We start from the raw sequence: 14,551 nt of genomic DNA, 5'->3' as shown, positions 1-14,551 counted from the left end.
GAAGCGTGCACTAAACGCTAGCCACGCCCATATATTCCTATGGGCATCTCTAGTGTTTAGCACGTGCTAATCATTAGCGTGTGCTAAAAATGCTAGCACACCTTTGTAAAAGACCCCCTCAATTACCTCACTAATTATTCCCATCTCTAGATCATTTATTAGTATCTTAAAAAGCAGCGGTCCCAGCGCAGACCCCTGGGGAACCCTACTATCTACCTTTTTCCATTGAGAACGCTGACCATTTAACTCTACTTTGTTTTCTATCTTTTAACCCGTTTTTAATCCACAGTAGGACATCACGTCCTATGCCATGACGCTCTAATTTCCTCAGGAATCCTTCATTAAAACTTTTGAAACACCAATTAAAGCCTTGATCTTCACTTCCAGTTCGGAAGGGCCACCAACAGGTCAGGTTTCCTGGATATCTCTAATGAATATGCATGAAAGAGATTTGCATACCCACTATCTCAATAGTATGCACATCTTTCTCATGCATATTCATTAGAGATATCCTGAAGACTTGTTGGCGGCCCTCAAGGACTGGGAAAGATGATTCATGTATTTATTTGTTAAAATTTGTTATACTACAATATAGTATCAAAGCAGTTTACATTATCCCTAAATAAAACAATAGCATGTATATTAAACAATTATAATAAACAAGCACATCAAGGTAGGGGAGGATTGCATAGCACAACCATTATAAACCAGAGACAGTGAATATACAAAACATAAAACCAGAACACAAAAGGGAGTAGAATATGAGTATTAACAAGAAAAAGGTTTTCTTAAAGAGCCATGTCTTTAATGAAGATTTAAATCTGATTTATGAAGGTTCATATCATAATGAAACAGGTAATTGGTTCCATAGGCTCAGGTTCAGACAGGCAAAAGCTGTTAAGTACATAAGTAATGCCACACTGGGAAAAGACCAAGGGTCCATCAAGCCCAGCATCCTGTCCACGACAGCGGCCGATCCAGGCCAAGGGCACCTGGCAAGCTACCCAAACGTACAAACATTCTATACATGTTATTCCTGGAATTGTGAATTTTTCCCAAGTCCATTTAGTAGTGGTTTATGGACTTGTCCTTTAGGAAACCGTCTAACCCCATTTAAAACTCTGCCAAGCTAACCGCCTTCACCACGTTCTCCGGCAACGAATTCCAGAGTTTAATTACGCATTGGGTGAAGAAACATTTTCTCCGATTTGTTTTAAATTTACTACACTGTAGTTTCATCGCATGCCCCTTAGTCCTAGTATTTTTGGAAAGCGTGAACAGACGCTTCACATCCACCTGTTCCACTCCACTCATTACGGGAAGAATCAAACACTAATTTCCTAAAAGAAGGAACAACTAGAAGATTAGAGTCAGCAGAACCCAAATTTCTTGTTAAACTGATTTAATGTTGAAAGACTAATTTATTGAAGAGATCAACTATAAAATGCCTGAAAGCCCTGGAGGTTATCCTCCCCCTTGCTTGGAATGAACCCAGGGTGACTGGCTACACTGGGCAGGTCAGTATCTCAGTTGCTCAGTGAGGATAATAGTGGCGGTTACGAAAGTTATCACAATTTGCAAAGAATGTTGTTTGTCTTGCACTCTGTTTTGGAGAGAGGACTTGAGTGGAGTTGAGAGCTTCCTGCTTCTGCAGACAATAGTGTTTTAGTTTGCCATTGTTTTGAACATACCTGAAGAGGTGCATTTCGTCTTCCCTTGCAGAGTCTTCTCTCCCTGGGACAGATATTGAATTCCAGACTATAGAGAATGATGTGATAAGCATAGAAACCTTCTTCAAAGCCTGGTTGCATGACAATGGAATCGACAAGGAGCACCTTCACCTCCTGTTTCCCTCAGGCTGCCTCTCAGTCACTTCCAGCAACAGCCCAAGTAAGTTCTCATCACATGCATAGCTCCTGCTTTTATGACATTCACAGCTGGGCCTCACATCCAGTGGCAAATTTGGTGCCAAAATGCAGGGCGCTGAGTGCGAAATCTATAATGGCTTCTGCGTGCCCAGATTATTTTATAGAATAGAGCATAAGTTCGCATTTCTGCTCCAACATTGAGATGCCATAAGTTTTGCACTTTAGCTTGCAGTATTCTATCATTTATGCGCATAAGTGTACACCCTTTGCAGTTGTGTGCTATGCAGGTCACTAGCACGACTTAGAAAACAGGGGAGTAAGTTTGCAGAATACTGCTTACTGTCCAACTGGCACTTACGTGTGTGAATCCCTAAATAAATGTGCATAAGTTCTAGTATTCTATAATCATATCACGCAAATGGCGCTTATATTTAGGTGCTAAGATTATAGAATCCAGGACATCTGTAGTACCACAAGTCTGCTGCCAGAGGTTATGGCAGGCATTTTGAAGGGGCAACTGTAACAGGCAGGAGTGAGTGGGCATCGATCCTGCCCATTCTCTGCTAGACCACCAGGGATTCGGCAGGTAGGCCCAGGGGTTCCTAGGGGAGGGATCTGTTGATGTTCCAGGGGAGGGTTCAGAAGGGGGTGTCTGTTAATGTTCTGGGGGGGGGGGGCAGATGTTGAGACGTGGCATGTGGGTCCTGGCTGAATTTCGACTGGGATCTGCATAAGATCCAGCAGCTAGCACATGCCAAATTAGCTCCGGATATTTAATGCCAGTGCCTGGATATGGCCCAGCATTGAATATTTGGGGCTAATTCCACCTGCGGCAGTCAGCATTTAAAAAGATGCTGACTATTGTGGGCTGAATATTGACCAGTCAGCTTGCAAAATCCACAGTTAAAATACACCCATGGACTTGTACCAGAGTGAGCATTTTAAAAATTGCCCCTATATACCTCTGAAACATGTTAATGTTTAGTTTCCCTCTCCCCTTTTCCAGGGTTAACATGTTAAAGTCCTTAAGTCTTGCCTCATAAAGGCTAATTGGCAGATTCTGCAAACTGTTCTCTGGACAGCCTCTGTTTTGTCTAACTCCAGACTTGCAGTATACAGAGCTAGACAGCAAAGGCCCACCAGCAGGGGAGGTAGGGAGCAGACTATGGTCCCTGGATGCTAGCCTGGAAGGCTGGAAAGTGAAGAAAACAAAAGCATGGGGTCTTTGTGAAGTGGTATATACTGGAGGGTGATGGTGGGACACAAATATAAACATTGGCCCCCCAGGTGCTGGAGGCCTATGCTACGCTACTGCTAGACAAAGTACTCCAAATGAGATCTCACTAATGACTTGTAGTGTTAGATTTCCTGCTGTTTATACTTCTTCCTGTGCTCTGTAGCATTACGTTGACCTCCCACCAGACTGTTCTGTTTCACTGTTTAGCAACCTTGATATCGCTAGATATGATGACCCAGATCCCACATCTGTTTGGTGATTGGCAAATGCTATTCACAACTTTGTTACCTCTGGGGATATTCAGATGTGTAGATCCTAAGAAAAATAGTGATATTTTACTTAAACAAGTGAAAGAAACTAAGGTGGTCAGTTGTCCTGCACTAGGAAGGACAGTTCCACTTCACGATGAAAAGAAATGGACATTTTTCTGTTCTACTGCATGTAGTTTGATGCGTGTCATCGAAGCATTACATCTTGTCTTTTGCTCCTGCTACATCTTTATGAAACTGGCTCACAGAGTGGCTAATAGAAGATACAGATCTCTCTTGTCACAAGCAGCTTCTCATTTCTTTCATCTGCTCCAGTGTGTGTAAAATGTGATGTCCAGGAGAGGCTCCTAGATCCAACTCTGCTTCCCAGCACAGTCTCCGAGAGAGCTGGAAAGGCAGCCAGTGGCAGAGATGTAAATACATCTTACAAGATGACACCTGGGCAGATGGCATCGCCCTGCAAACTCGGAATCATGAAGTATGTGGTGCAAAAGATGCAGTTACAGATACACTCAGAAAATAAGCCTAGCCTTTGTGCAGAGAATGTATTGCACACTAGAAGATGTAGTGTCATGTTGACAAAGAAAGAAGCACCCCATTCCCTTTCCAAATAACAACTACCTATAGTTTTAAATATGGGAAAGGAATTATTAATCAAATACATATGATTACCTTTCATAAATTAAATTACTATAGGGGAAACACTATATAATATTGGTGTGATTATAGTACATAAAAACACAAGCTCTGAAAATGTAAATGCCAGCTGACATTTCCTTTTATTGTCTAGAGTGTTCTTTTCACTCCACCTGGCACGTAGTACAATTAAGTTATCATTAACAATTGCTAGGATTGATTATTGTCCCTGCTGCACTCAACCATTGTTCTAGGAAAGGAGGAGAGGCAAAGACATGCAAAGGATTGCAAACGAGCAGATTTCCCAATAGGCAAAGTAGATAGATGGCCTACAGTTCCACCAGACATCCACCCTATCACAGGAAGTGATACGTCTGCACAAACCTTGGGCTTATTTTGCACCAGTAGATGCAACATTGAGAGGGGATGGTCCATGTAGGCCACCGCAATACACAATTCAGAGGAGTGCTTCATCAGAACGCTGCGATTTCAAAGGCAACTGGCTGTCCAAATACAACATTTCAGAAGCAGTGATTGGTGATTTATGCTTCTTTTGAAGGGCTGTGAAATCGAATGGTGTATGTGAATCTGTGCTATTTGGATTGCCTTTGATCATCAAACCAACCATCTGTTGGCAGCTGGACTGGGATGAGCTTGAGACTAACCAACAAAACTTCCATGCTCTTTGCCATTGCTTGCTGGTAAGTACAGCTTTAAGCCCTAGCCTAGGGCCCCGATGTTCAAAAATAAACGTGGGCACTAGAGGCCATGAGCACCGGTCTAGCGCCCATGTGTACCAGCGCAGGATGTTCTTATGCCTGGAGCATAGGATCAAACGAGCATGGGAAGAATTAGCACAATGAGCATGCAAATGCATGCTGATGAGTTCATTTGCTATTCCTCCCCAATTTTCAGCAAGAAGCGTGCCAAAGAAGGATGCTTCTTCTGCTACAAACCCTACACCAGTTCGGAGGTGACATTAGGGTTTGTGAAACAGCCTGGGCATTGAGCCCTGCTGGTCTGGTGAACACCAGACCCCTGCCCCCTAACCACAAACCTTGGTGGTCTAGTGTGGATCCCAGACTAGGGTTACCATATGGCTCCAGAAAATGAAGGACACATTGATCCAGTCCGGGTTTTGCTTCCTTTAAAAGCAATGGAAGTAAAACCCAGACTGGTTCAATCTGCCCTCCTTTTTCTGGAGCCATATGGTAACCCTATACCCAGACCCCCCCCCCAGTGGCTTACTTCAAAGAAGGATGAGGGAAGTAATCCTACTCCCTCCTCTTGTGGGTACATCATCAAAATGGCAGCACCCTGCCCTGCCTGGTTCATCCTGGGATGTACTGGGCAGGGCCTGACATCATATATGGGAAAACCTTCCTTTATATGGTAGTTAGGCTCCACCCAGTGCATCCCAGAATGCACTGGGCAGGGTGCTGCCATTTTGAGAATGCACCCACAGGAGGAGGGAGTAGACCTCCTTCCTTCTTCCTTTGAGGCAGGCCACCGAAGGGGGGGGGGGTGGAGGCTCTGGGACCCCACTGGACTACCAGGGTTTAGTCCTTGGGGGGGGTAGGGGTCCACTAGGGCAGGTTTTTTTTTTGTTTGTTTTTTTCTTTTTTTAAAGAGGGAAGGGGTTGGGGTTAGAGCCACAGCATGGTCTTATGTTCAGGCCTGGACACTAACCTCCCACCAAACTCCCTAATGCTCAACTCTATGAGCACACCTAAATTTGCATCTCATCAGCGTTGAGCATTAGGGAGTTCTTTCATTGCACTGATCTGGCACTATTTTTCCAGCACTGTTTTGAACAGTACCGGAGTTTTGAGCACCTATCTCTAAGGGTGGCACAGTATTTATCAGGGCTTACATAATCTCTGAGTCCTGACTTCAGGCGATCATTACATTCTAGTGCAAACATTAATGAGGAGTTCAGGTGTCATCACAGGGATCAGAGATCCTGTTCCCTCCCCCTACTAGACAGGACCTGCAGTTTAGGGGGAAGTTATCACCGTGGGCTATCATTAAGATGGGCTATTTTACCACAACTCCTGCTATTTTAGCACAGGTCCAATTTTATGCAGTGAGACTTAAGTTACCAATAGCCCAGGTTAACAGTAGCCCAGATTGCTAACTTCCCTCTTAATATGTCTCCTGAAAGAAACCCAGTTTGGCATAGTACCACTGTGCAGGGAGAAGAGAAGAATAGTGGTTACAGTACAGGCAGTGAGTCACTACCATATTCTATAGTGCTCAGTCTCTCATGGAGATCTACCACCTATACATACATTGGACACACCTATCTCCCTATCTGTCTTCTGAGATCACACAAAATGGTATAACCTCAGTATCTAGTGAGCCTTGAGGTGTTGTATCCTGCCTCCCAGCTATAGGAGACTACTGCATGGGAGAGGATGGAAGGGCATGAATATTGTGCAAGTCACGGCAGCTGACTTCTCTTTCGTTTCCAACAGCGGTGAAACTGTGTACTAGCAGATGGTGTCTTACAAGTGCCACCTCTCTCTTGTATGTTTCAGAAGAGAGACTGGGTGCTGCTGGCAAAGAGTGAGCCCCAATCGGTGGGTCCAAGCTGGAGCATCTGTGTTCACACTTACTACATAATCATGCCCTCCGCATCATTCACGCTGCTGGCCAAACCCGTGGCAGTGCGAGAACTTCTGCTACCATGTGACATCCCAGCCACACCCGAGGAGCCACCGGAGATGTCCCTGCAGAAGATCGAGGTGTAAAAAAAACAAAAATCAAAACTTTTGCTACTGTTGCCAGTGTAATATTCAAGAAAGTGTCAGAGGCAGTACAGGCAGCTCTTGGTAAAACATGAGAAAATATAGCTTTTCTTCACAGGGTGTTCTGTCTCTGCCATGGCCTGCAAAAGCCTGCACACAGTTGCAGATTGTAATCTAAAAACAGACTCAAACCCAGAAAATTCCTGCATAGATTTCATCTGGAGGTATTTATAAGGAAACTAGAGGCAGGGAAATTCTGTGAGAATGAAACAAGCCTTGAGATCAATGAGTTCTTACCATGGGGCAGAATCATAGAATGAAGGGATAGGTGGGTGAGTGGTTTCACCGTAGTTAATGTGATCTGATTCTACGTGAAATAATAACTTAGGCGGAATATGGAGTTCACTGTACAAATTAGACTGAAAAAGCCACAGCCAGAGGAAAGCTGTCCTACTAACTTTTACTCTTCAGTTTCATATTATTGTGGTGTTAAAAGCATATCAAATTATTACAGTGTGGTGTAATTACACAAACAACTTCAGGGAAAAACCATCCTCCACAGACATTGAAGTGCCTTTAAATATCAGTGGAGGCATTTATGGAAATATTATGGGCACGAAAGGGTTTAAAATGGGCCTTATTCTTTCCATTCTCATCCTGTCTTGGATTGACTTAGCCTATAAGGGCCTGATTTTATAATGGGTCACCTGTGTAAAGCATATTTTATAAAGGTTACGTAAGTGCTCATGTGTTTTCATTAAAATCAGCTTCCCCCAATAGCACACAAATGGAAATACACACATCTACACCTACTCTAAATGTGAGTGTGTACTCATGTACCTGCATATTTTATAAATTACTTGCGTGCATATCAATTCCATCTCCACTCACCTCAAACAACACATGTAATCTTTTAGGCACAGTTACATACACAGGCATAAACAGCTGTACAGTTTTTTTAAAAGGCCTTTTCTGTACAAAAGGCCAGCTATATGCATAGAAAATCCTTTACACAATTATTCTGTTCTTCCAGAACCCCTAATTTATATTAAACTTTTCAGATATACTGTTCTTTGCAGTGAAAGAATTTTGCAATATGTGGTTGTCTGCTCTTGGAGGAGTTCTGTAAAGCATTATGGGTTATGCATTTGATGCATCACTTTTTCCGTGGTTTATTATTATATTATATGCAGGTACCTTATTTATTTTATTTGTTACATTTGTATCCCATATTTTCCCCACATAGCTGTAGGCTCAATGTGGCTTACATAGTACCGGGAGGCGTTTGCCGGCTCCGGTGAGCAAATACAAGGTGATATTGTGGTAGGATAAAGTTCATGTGGCGCAGCCACAGTTAAGGAGATGTGCGGAAGGAGTTGGATTATGTACAATTACGTGCTTTAATACTGATGTGTCGCAAAGATCAGGCATCTAGGTTGGATCTGCTGGGTATGCCTTTTTGAATAGGTTGGTTTTTAATAATTTCCGGAAGGTTAGGTGGTCTTACGTCGTTTTCAAGGCTTTTGGTAGTGTGTTCCAGAGTTGTGTGCTGTTTAAAACCTCCTTATTCTCTTAGGTTATACAAATCACATTCACAATATTCAAAATCACATTCACAATATTCAGCAAGAAAGAATAAAAAAAAACTTATTTTTTTTCAACTGTCCTCCCTTGGACAGAGGCTGTATAAGAACATTATACAGGAAGCAAAACCAACGTACTTACAAGAGTCAAATCTAAAGCTTGTAACCTTTTTGCTTAGCTTTCAGCGTTCACAGTATCATTATATACATCTTCACACAATGGTTAGCACATTATCACGTACGTCAGCATTATTCCCACATTACTTAGCCCTTTTGCTCTTTTCTGCAGCTGTCAGTTACATTCTTTCCGGGCTTCTCACACCTTACCCATCTGCTACACCCGCTCACCTGCTCAACATCCTTTCTCTGTTCTCACATGTCTCTTATGACTCATTGGTCATGCTGGTCTCTGATTGTCTGCTCCCACAATCTGCAGCTCTCCACTATGTCAGCTATTTACAGCTTTTAACATTATCTACAGTGCTTATGTAGGAGAAGCTGGATGCGTAAGTTGATTTGTATTTGAGGTCTTTGCAGTTTGGGTAACGCAGATTTAGGTAAGTTCGAGTTGGTTTTGATGTATTTCTAGTTGGTAAGTCTATCAAGTCTGTCATGTATCCAGGGGCTTCACCGTAGATTATTTTATGGACCATGGTGCAGATTTTGAAGGTAATGCGTTCTTTGATTGGGAGCCAGTGGAGTTTTTCGCAGAGGGGTTTTGCGCTTTCATATCGCGTTTTTCCAAATATGAGCCTAGCTGCCGTGTTCTGGGCAGTCTGAAGCTTCTTTAGGGTCTGTTCCTTGCATCCCGTATAGATTCTATTGCAGTAATCTAGGTGGCTTAGTACCATTGATTGTACCAGGTTGCGAAATGTAGCCCGCGGGAAGTATTGTTTAAGGCGTTTGAGTTTCCACATTTGAGTGGAACATTTTCTTAGTTGTAGATGCCACTTGGCTTTCTAGCGTTAAGTTACAGTCTATTGTAACGCCAAGGATTTTCAGGCTGTCTGAGATAGGAAGGGTGTAATCTGGGGTGATGAGACAGTGTGTTTTAGCTGAAATGTATTTGTCCATAGTGTTTAAACTGAGGTCGAGTTCATTGGTGATTTCTGTCCCTAGTGTTTTACAAGCAGAAAATGGCTATTATGAAGTTCTTCAAGGGTATACACATTGAAAAAGTAGGCATTCCATAGCATAGGTATTCCTGGAGATACAGTTTAGACAGAGTAGATGAGTTGCGATGTACATGTGTACATTTGATTTGATTCACTTTATTGACTTGATATACCACATTACACAAAAATCATCAAAGCAGTTTACAGAATTAATAACTTACAGTACAATACAAATAATCAAGTACACAAAATGCATCAATCACATAATTAAAAATATAAAAACAAGTAACAAAATAAGTCAAAAAAACATAATACATAATATTCTGATTGCAACGTATTCCAATGTTACAAACTGAGCAGCACATTCACTCCTGCCCATAGGAGCTCTGAAAAAGCCAAATCTTCAAAGGTTTGTGAATTAAATAACTGTTAATGCTTCTAATTACTTCTGGCAAAGAATTTCACAAATAGGGACCCGGAGTAACAGGAAACACGATTTTAAAGTTAATGGAGGAAGTGCCAACAAAGTTTGCTGAGATGACCACAACTGTCTTAATCACATCTAGAATGGGAGTTCCAAAGTACTTAAGGCTTTAAATACCAGGCACAATATTTTAAAAGCAATTCTCACAGAAACCAGTAACCAGTGTAAGGCAGCCAAAACAGGTATTATACGATCAGTCTTTTTCTTACCAGAAATTACTCATGGTGCCTTGTTCTGTGCCAACTGTAATCACTTTAAAATTATTAAGGACAGATCCTGAAGTGAATTGCAATAATCCAGCCTGCTTGTTACAAGAGCATGTGTTATTTTTGCCAAATTAGTTACACTTAACAATGGTCTTAAATGACAAATCATCCTCAGTTGAAAATAGTATGACAAAACCACATCACTGAATTGCAAATTAAATTTCATTTGATCATCACAATTAACTTTAGGGTAACAAAATCATGAACAATAGCAAGCTCTTTATCCTGAATCATACGTTTTGAAACCAGGGGATTAGACTTGCGAGAAATCCACATAGCAACAGCCTTCTCAACATTCAAGACTAACTCCTCATTACATAACCAGTCACCTATGACAGTCAAATTGTATAATAGCATTTATGCACTATTGGGGATAGTTTTGGGAGCCTTTGCTGCTTTTATAAAATATCACAATTCATATTGGTCAGAATTAGGTGTACTCAAAGAAAAAAAATGAATAACCACCCAAACTTTATTACAAAACGTTATTGATATTGCCTATCATGCACAAAAGACTCTCCTATATTTCTTATATATCTCCTATATTTATCAAAGAATCAAAAGTTACTCAGATATTTTTTCAAATTAACTTAAATAACACAGAGGGGCATAATCGAAAGGGACAACCAAGTTTTGTTGAGGACGTCCTCACAAAACTGCCCGGAGGGGCAGGGAAACCCGTATTATTGAAACAAGATGGGCATCCATCTTTCGTTTCGATAATACGGTTGGGGACGTCCAAATCGTGAAATTTAGGTTGTCCTTAGAGATGGTTGTCCCTAGACTTGGTCGTGTCTGATTTTCGGCGATAATGGAAACCAAGGACGCCCATCTCAGAAACGACCAAATGCAAACCCTTTGGTCATGGGAGGAGCCATCATTTCTAGTGCACTGGTCCCCCTGACATGCCAGGACACCAACCGGGCACCCTAGGGGGCACTGCAGTGGACTTCTTAAAATTCTTCCAGTAACATAGCTCCCCTTACCTTGTATGCTGAGCCCCCCAAACCCACTACCCACAACTGTACACCATTACCATAGCCTTTACGGGTGAAGGGGGACACCTAGATGTGGGTACAATGGGTTTGTGGTGGGTTTTGGAGAGCTCACTGTTTCCTTCACAAACGTAACAGGTAGGGAGGGGGATGGGCCTGGGTCTACCTGCCTGAAGTGCACTGCACCCACTAAAACTTCTCCAGGGACCTGCATACTGCTGTGGTGGACCTGAGTATGACATCTGAGGCTGGCAAAAAATATTTTTAAAGATGTTTTTTGAGGGTGGGAGGGGGTTAGTGATCACTGGGGGAGTAAGGGGAGGTCATCCCCTATTCTCTGCGGTGGTCATCTGGTCATTTCGGCCACCTTTTTGTACCTTGGTTGTAAGAAAAACAGGACCAGGTAAAGTCATCCAAGTGCTCGTCAGGGACACCCTTTTTTTTTCCATTATGGGTCGAGGACGTCCAGTTATTTATTTATTGCATTTGTATCCCACATTTTCCCACCTCTTTGCAGACTCAATGTGGCTTACAATACATCATGAATAGTGGAAATAAATGAGAAAGTCAACGTTTAGTATTACAGAAGAATTTTGTGTTAGGTACGCCCAAGTCCCGCCTCCGATACACCCCCTTGAACTTTGGTCATCCCTGCAATGGAAAGCAATTGGGGACGTCCAAAATCAGCTTTTGATTATACCGATTTGGACGACCCTGTGAGAAGGACGCCCATCTTCTGATTTGTGTCAAAAGATGGGCATCCTCTTTCGAAAATGACAGAAACAAAAAAAAGGCAAAGATCTGCCACAGAAATGGCAAATCAAAAGAAAAAAAGCAGATCAAAAAAGACAAAAAAATAGAACAGGAGGGTAACAGAAGAAGTGGTTTATTACAAGTTACCCGACGTGGCCACGTTTCGCCCTCAGGCTGCGTCAGGGGTAAAAAAACTACAAAATAAAAATACATAATGAGTAAAACATAAACTTCACCATTGTATATTTGATAATAAAACATATCTAAAAACACTATCACATCATATAAAATAAAAACAGATCAAATCTAAAAACATAATACAATAAAATATAATATCAAATCAATATCAGTTAAAAACATTCAGATTAAATATGCATGCAATAAAATAATAATTTTAATACAAGACATGATATCAACACAAAATATAATAATATCAACACTAAATGTATATCAATAGAACTGCATCGGACAAATAGGTGGAGATATACAACACTAAAATAACTAAATGACCATACATACTAAATATCACCTACCTAATAGGGGTAAAAAGCAAAGTGAACCCCTAAAAGTAGTCCTACAACCACCTAAAAATACAAAATAAAATAAATAAATAAAATCTCACAATGCTTGGCCTCAATTGCCGTCTTTTAAGCACATTCAATGATCTAAAAATATTGAAATTAATATTCACTTTGTTAAGAAGTGAGAATCAGTGGGTTTCCATGTTCTAATAGATAGCAACTCAAATCAATAGAAATTGATACAAAGTACCTAAAAACATCATACTGTTCTATGACAATCACATGTATCCTGATGATGATATCATTCAAAAGAACTCCACAGTGGCCATGAAAAAAACAAAAAACTGATTACAACTCACAGGCAATCCAGCACTCATTGCTGTTGTTTGAATGTACAAACATCAATTGAAATTGTGCTACATCCATTACAAAGTTTTTTCTAATGGCAGCAGCACAATTTCAATTGATGTTTGTACATTCAAACAACAGCAATGAGTGCTGGATTGCCTGTGAGTTGTAATCAGTTTTTTGTTTTTTTCATGGCCACTGTGGAGTTCTTTTGAATGATATCATCATCAGGATACATGTGATTGTCATAGAACAGTATGATGTTTTTAGGTACTTTGTATCAATTTCTATTGATTTGAGTTGCTATCTATTAGAACATGGAAACCCACTGATTCTCACTTCTTAACAAAGTGAATATTAATTTCAATATTTTTAGATCATTGAATGTGCTTAAAAGACGGCAATTGAGGCCAAGCATTGTGAGATTTTATTTATTTATTTTATTTTGTATTTTTAGGTGGTTGTAGGACTACTTTTAGGGGTTCACTTTGCTTTTTACCCCTATTAGGTAGGTGATATTTAGTATGTATGGTCATTTAGTTATTTTAGTGTTGTATATCTCCACCTATTTGTCCGATGCAGTTCTATTGATATACATTTAGTGTTGATATTATTATATTTTGTGTTGATATCATGTCTTGTATTAAAATTATTATTTTATTGCATGCATATTTAATCTGAATGTTTTTAACTGATATTGATTTGATATTATATTTTATTGTATTATGTTTTTAGATTTGATCTGTTTTTATTTTATATGATGTGATAGTGTTTTTAGATATGTTTTATTATCAAATATACAATGGTGAAGTTTATGTTTTACTCATTATGTATTTTTATTTTGTAGTTTTTTTACCCCTGACGCAGCCTGAGGGCGAAACGTGGCCACGTCGGGTAACTTGTAATAAACCACTTCTTCTGTTACCCTCCTGTTCTATTTTTTTGTCTTTTTTGATCCTCTTTCGAAAATGAGCCTGAAAGTCAACTTAATTTTTGTTGATTAACATAAAAATATATCTCCTCACATGTCTTTAGCAGGAGCATTGTAGCTCACACACTGCTGACACGATTGTGTTTTGAACTATACGGCTTCTCTACTCTGTATCAGGGCTAGTTATTCAGTTCTGGTTCAATTTATTTAGAGTGATGATTCATCACAGAGCGATATAAGGTAGGGCCTTCTGTAGCACATTAGGTATTGAAGCAAAGGCTTTATAAAGAATGCAATGTTATTCTCTTTCTCTGGACAGAGTGTTCTTAACAGCCTAGAAGTGGAATCCACATACAACCCACTGAATGTGAGAAGCAACTTGTTCAAGCATCTGAGAGGCCTCCTAAGCAGAGCTCCAGGGAACCGCAATTCACCAGCACAATTCAGAGAGCAGCGTACTCAGCCCAGACAGGTACATAGTGTGAGCTCCCTTCTCTTCATTACCTACCTAGAATTCAAATATCTTGGGAATTGTTTTGATATAAAGATTGGCAAGGTTTTTCTGCACTGTGATAGAACATGCTCATCCACTACAGAAGGTGACCTACCTGGGCAGGACTCACATTTACGTACATAACTTATAGAATTCTGTAAGTTATGTGTATATCAACAGAACTTAGGCACACACACTAGCTCTGTGGCTGATGTAAGTGCTTGCACTTAACTCATAAGCATGTATTTTTGCTATTCTAGAAAGAAAAGTAGGCACCTATGATCCATTGTAAAATAGGCCCC

At 40.6% G+C, this 14,551-nt stretch overlaps 1 protein-coding gene across 1 annotated transcript in view; it reads left to right on the top strand.

The window, feature by feature from the left end:
* Positions 1-14,551, top strand: part of M1AP (meiosis 1 associated protein) — a 128,076-nt gene that overhangs the window by 105,766 nt on the left and 7,759 nt on the right. The window contains 5 exon segments of the mRNA XM_030192535.1: positions 1,723-1,890; positions 3,690-3,852; positions 4,570-4,711; positions 6,551-6,757; positions 14,076-14,228. Of these exon segments, the coding sequence (XP_030048395.1) occupies positions 1,723-1,890; positions 3,690-3,852; positions 4,570-4,711; positions 6,551-6,757; positions 14,076-14,228 (833 nt within the window).

The sequence above is a fragment of the Microcaecilia unicolor genome, chromosome 2, assembly GCF_901765095.1.
Source record: "Microcaecilia unicolor chromosome 2, aMicUni1.1, whole genome shotgun sequence".
Classification (NCBI taxonomy): Eukaryota; Metazoa; Chordata; class Amphibia; order Gymnophiona; family Siphonopidae; genus Microcaecilia; species Microcaecilia unicolor.
Note: the sequence above shows the minus strand (reverse complement) of the source record. Positions and strands in the feature narration are given on the sequence as shown.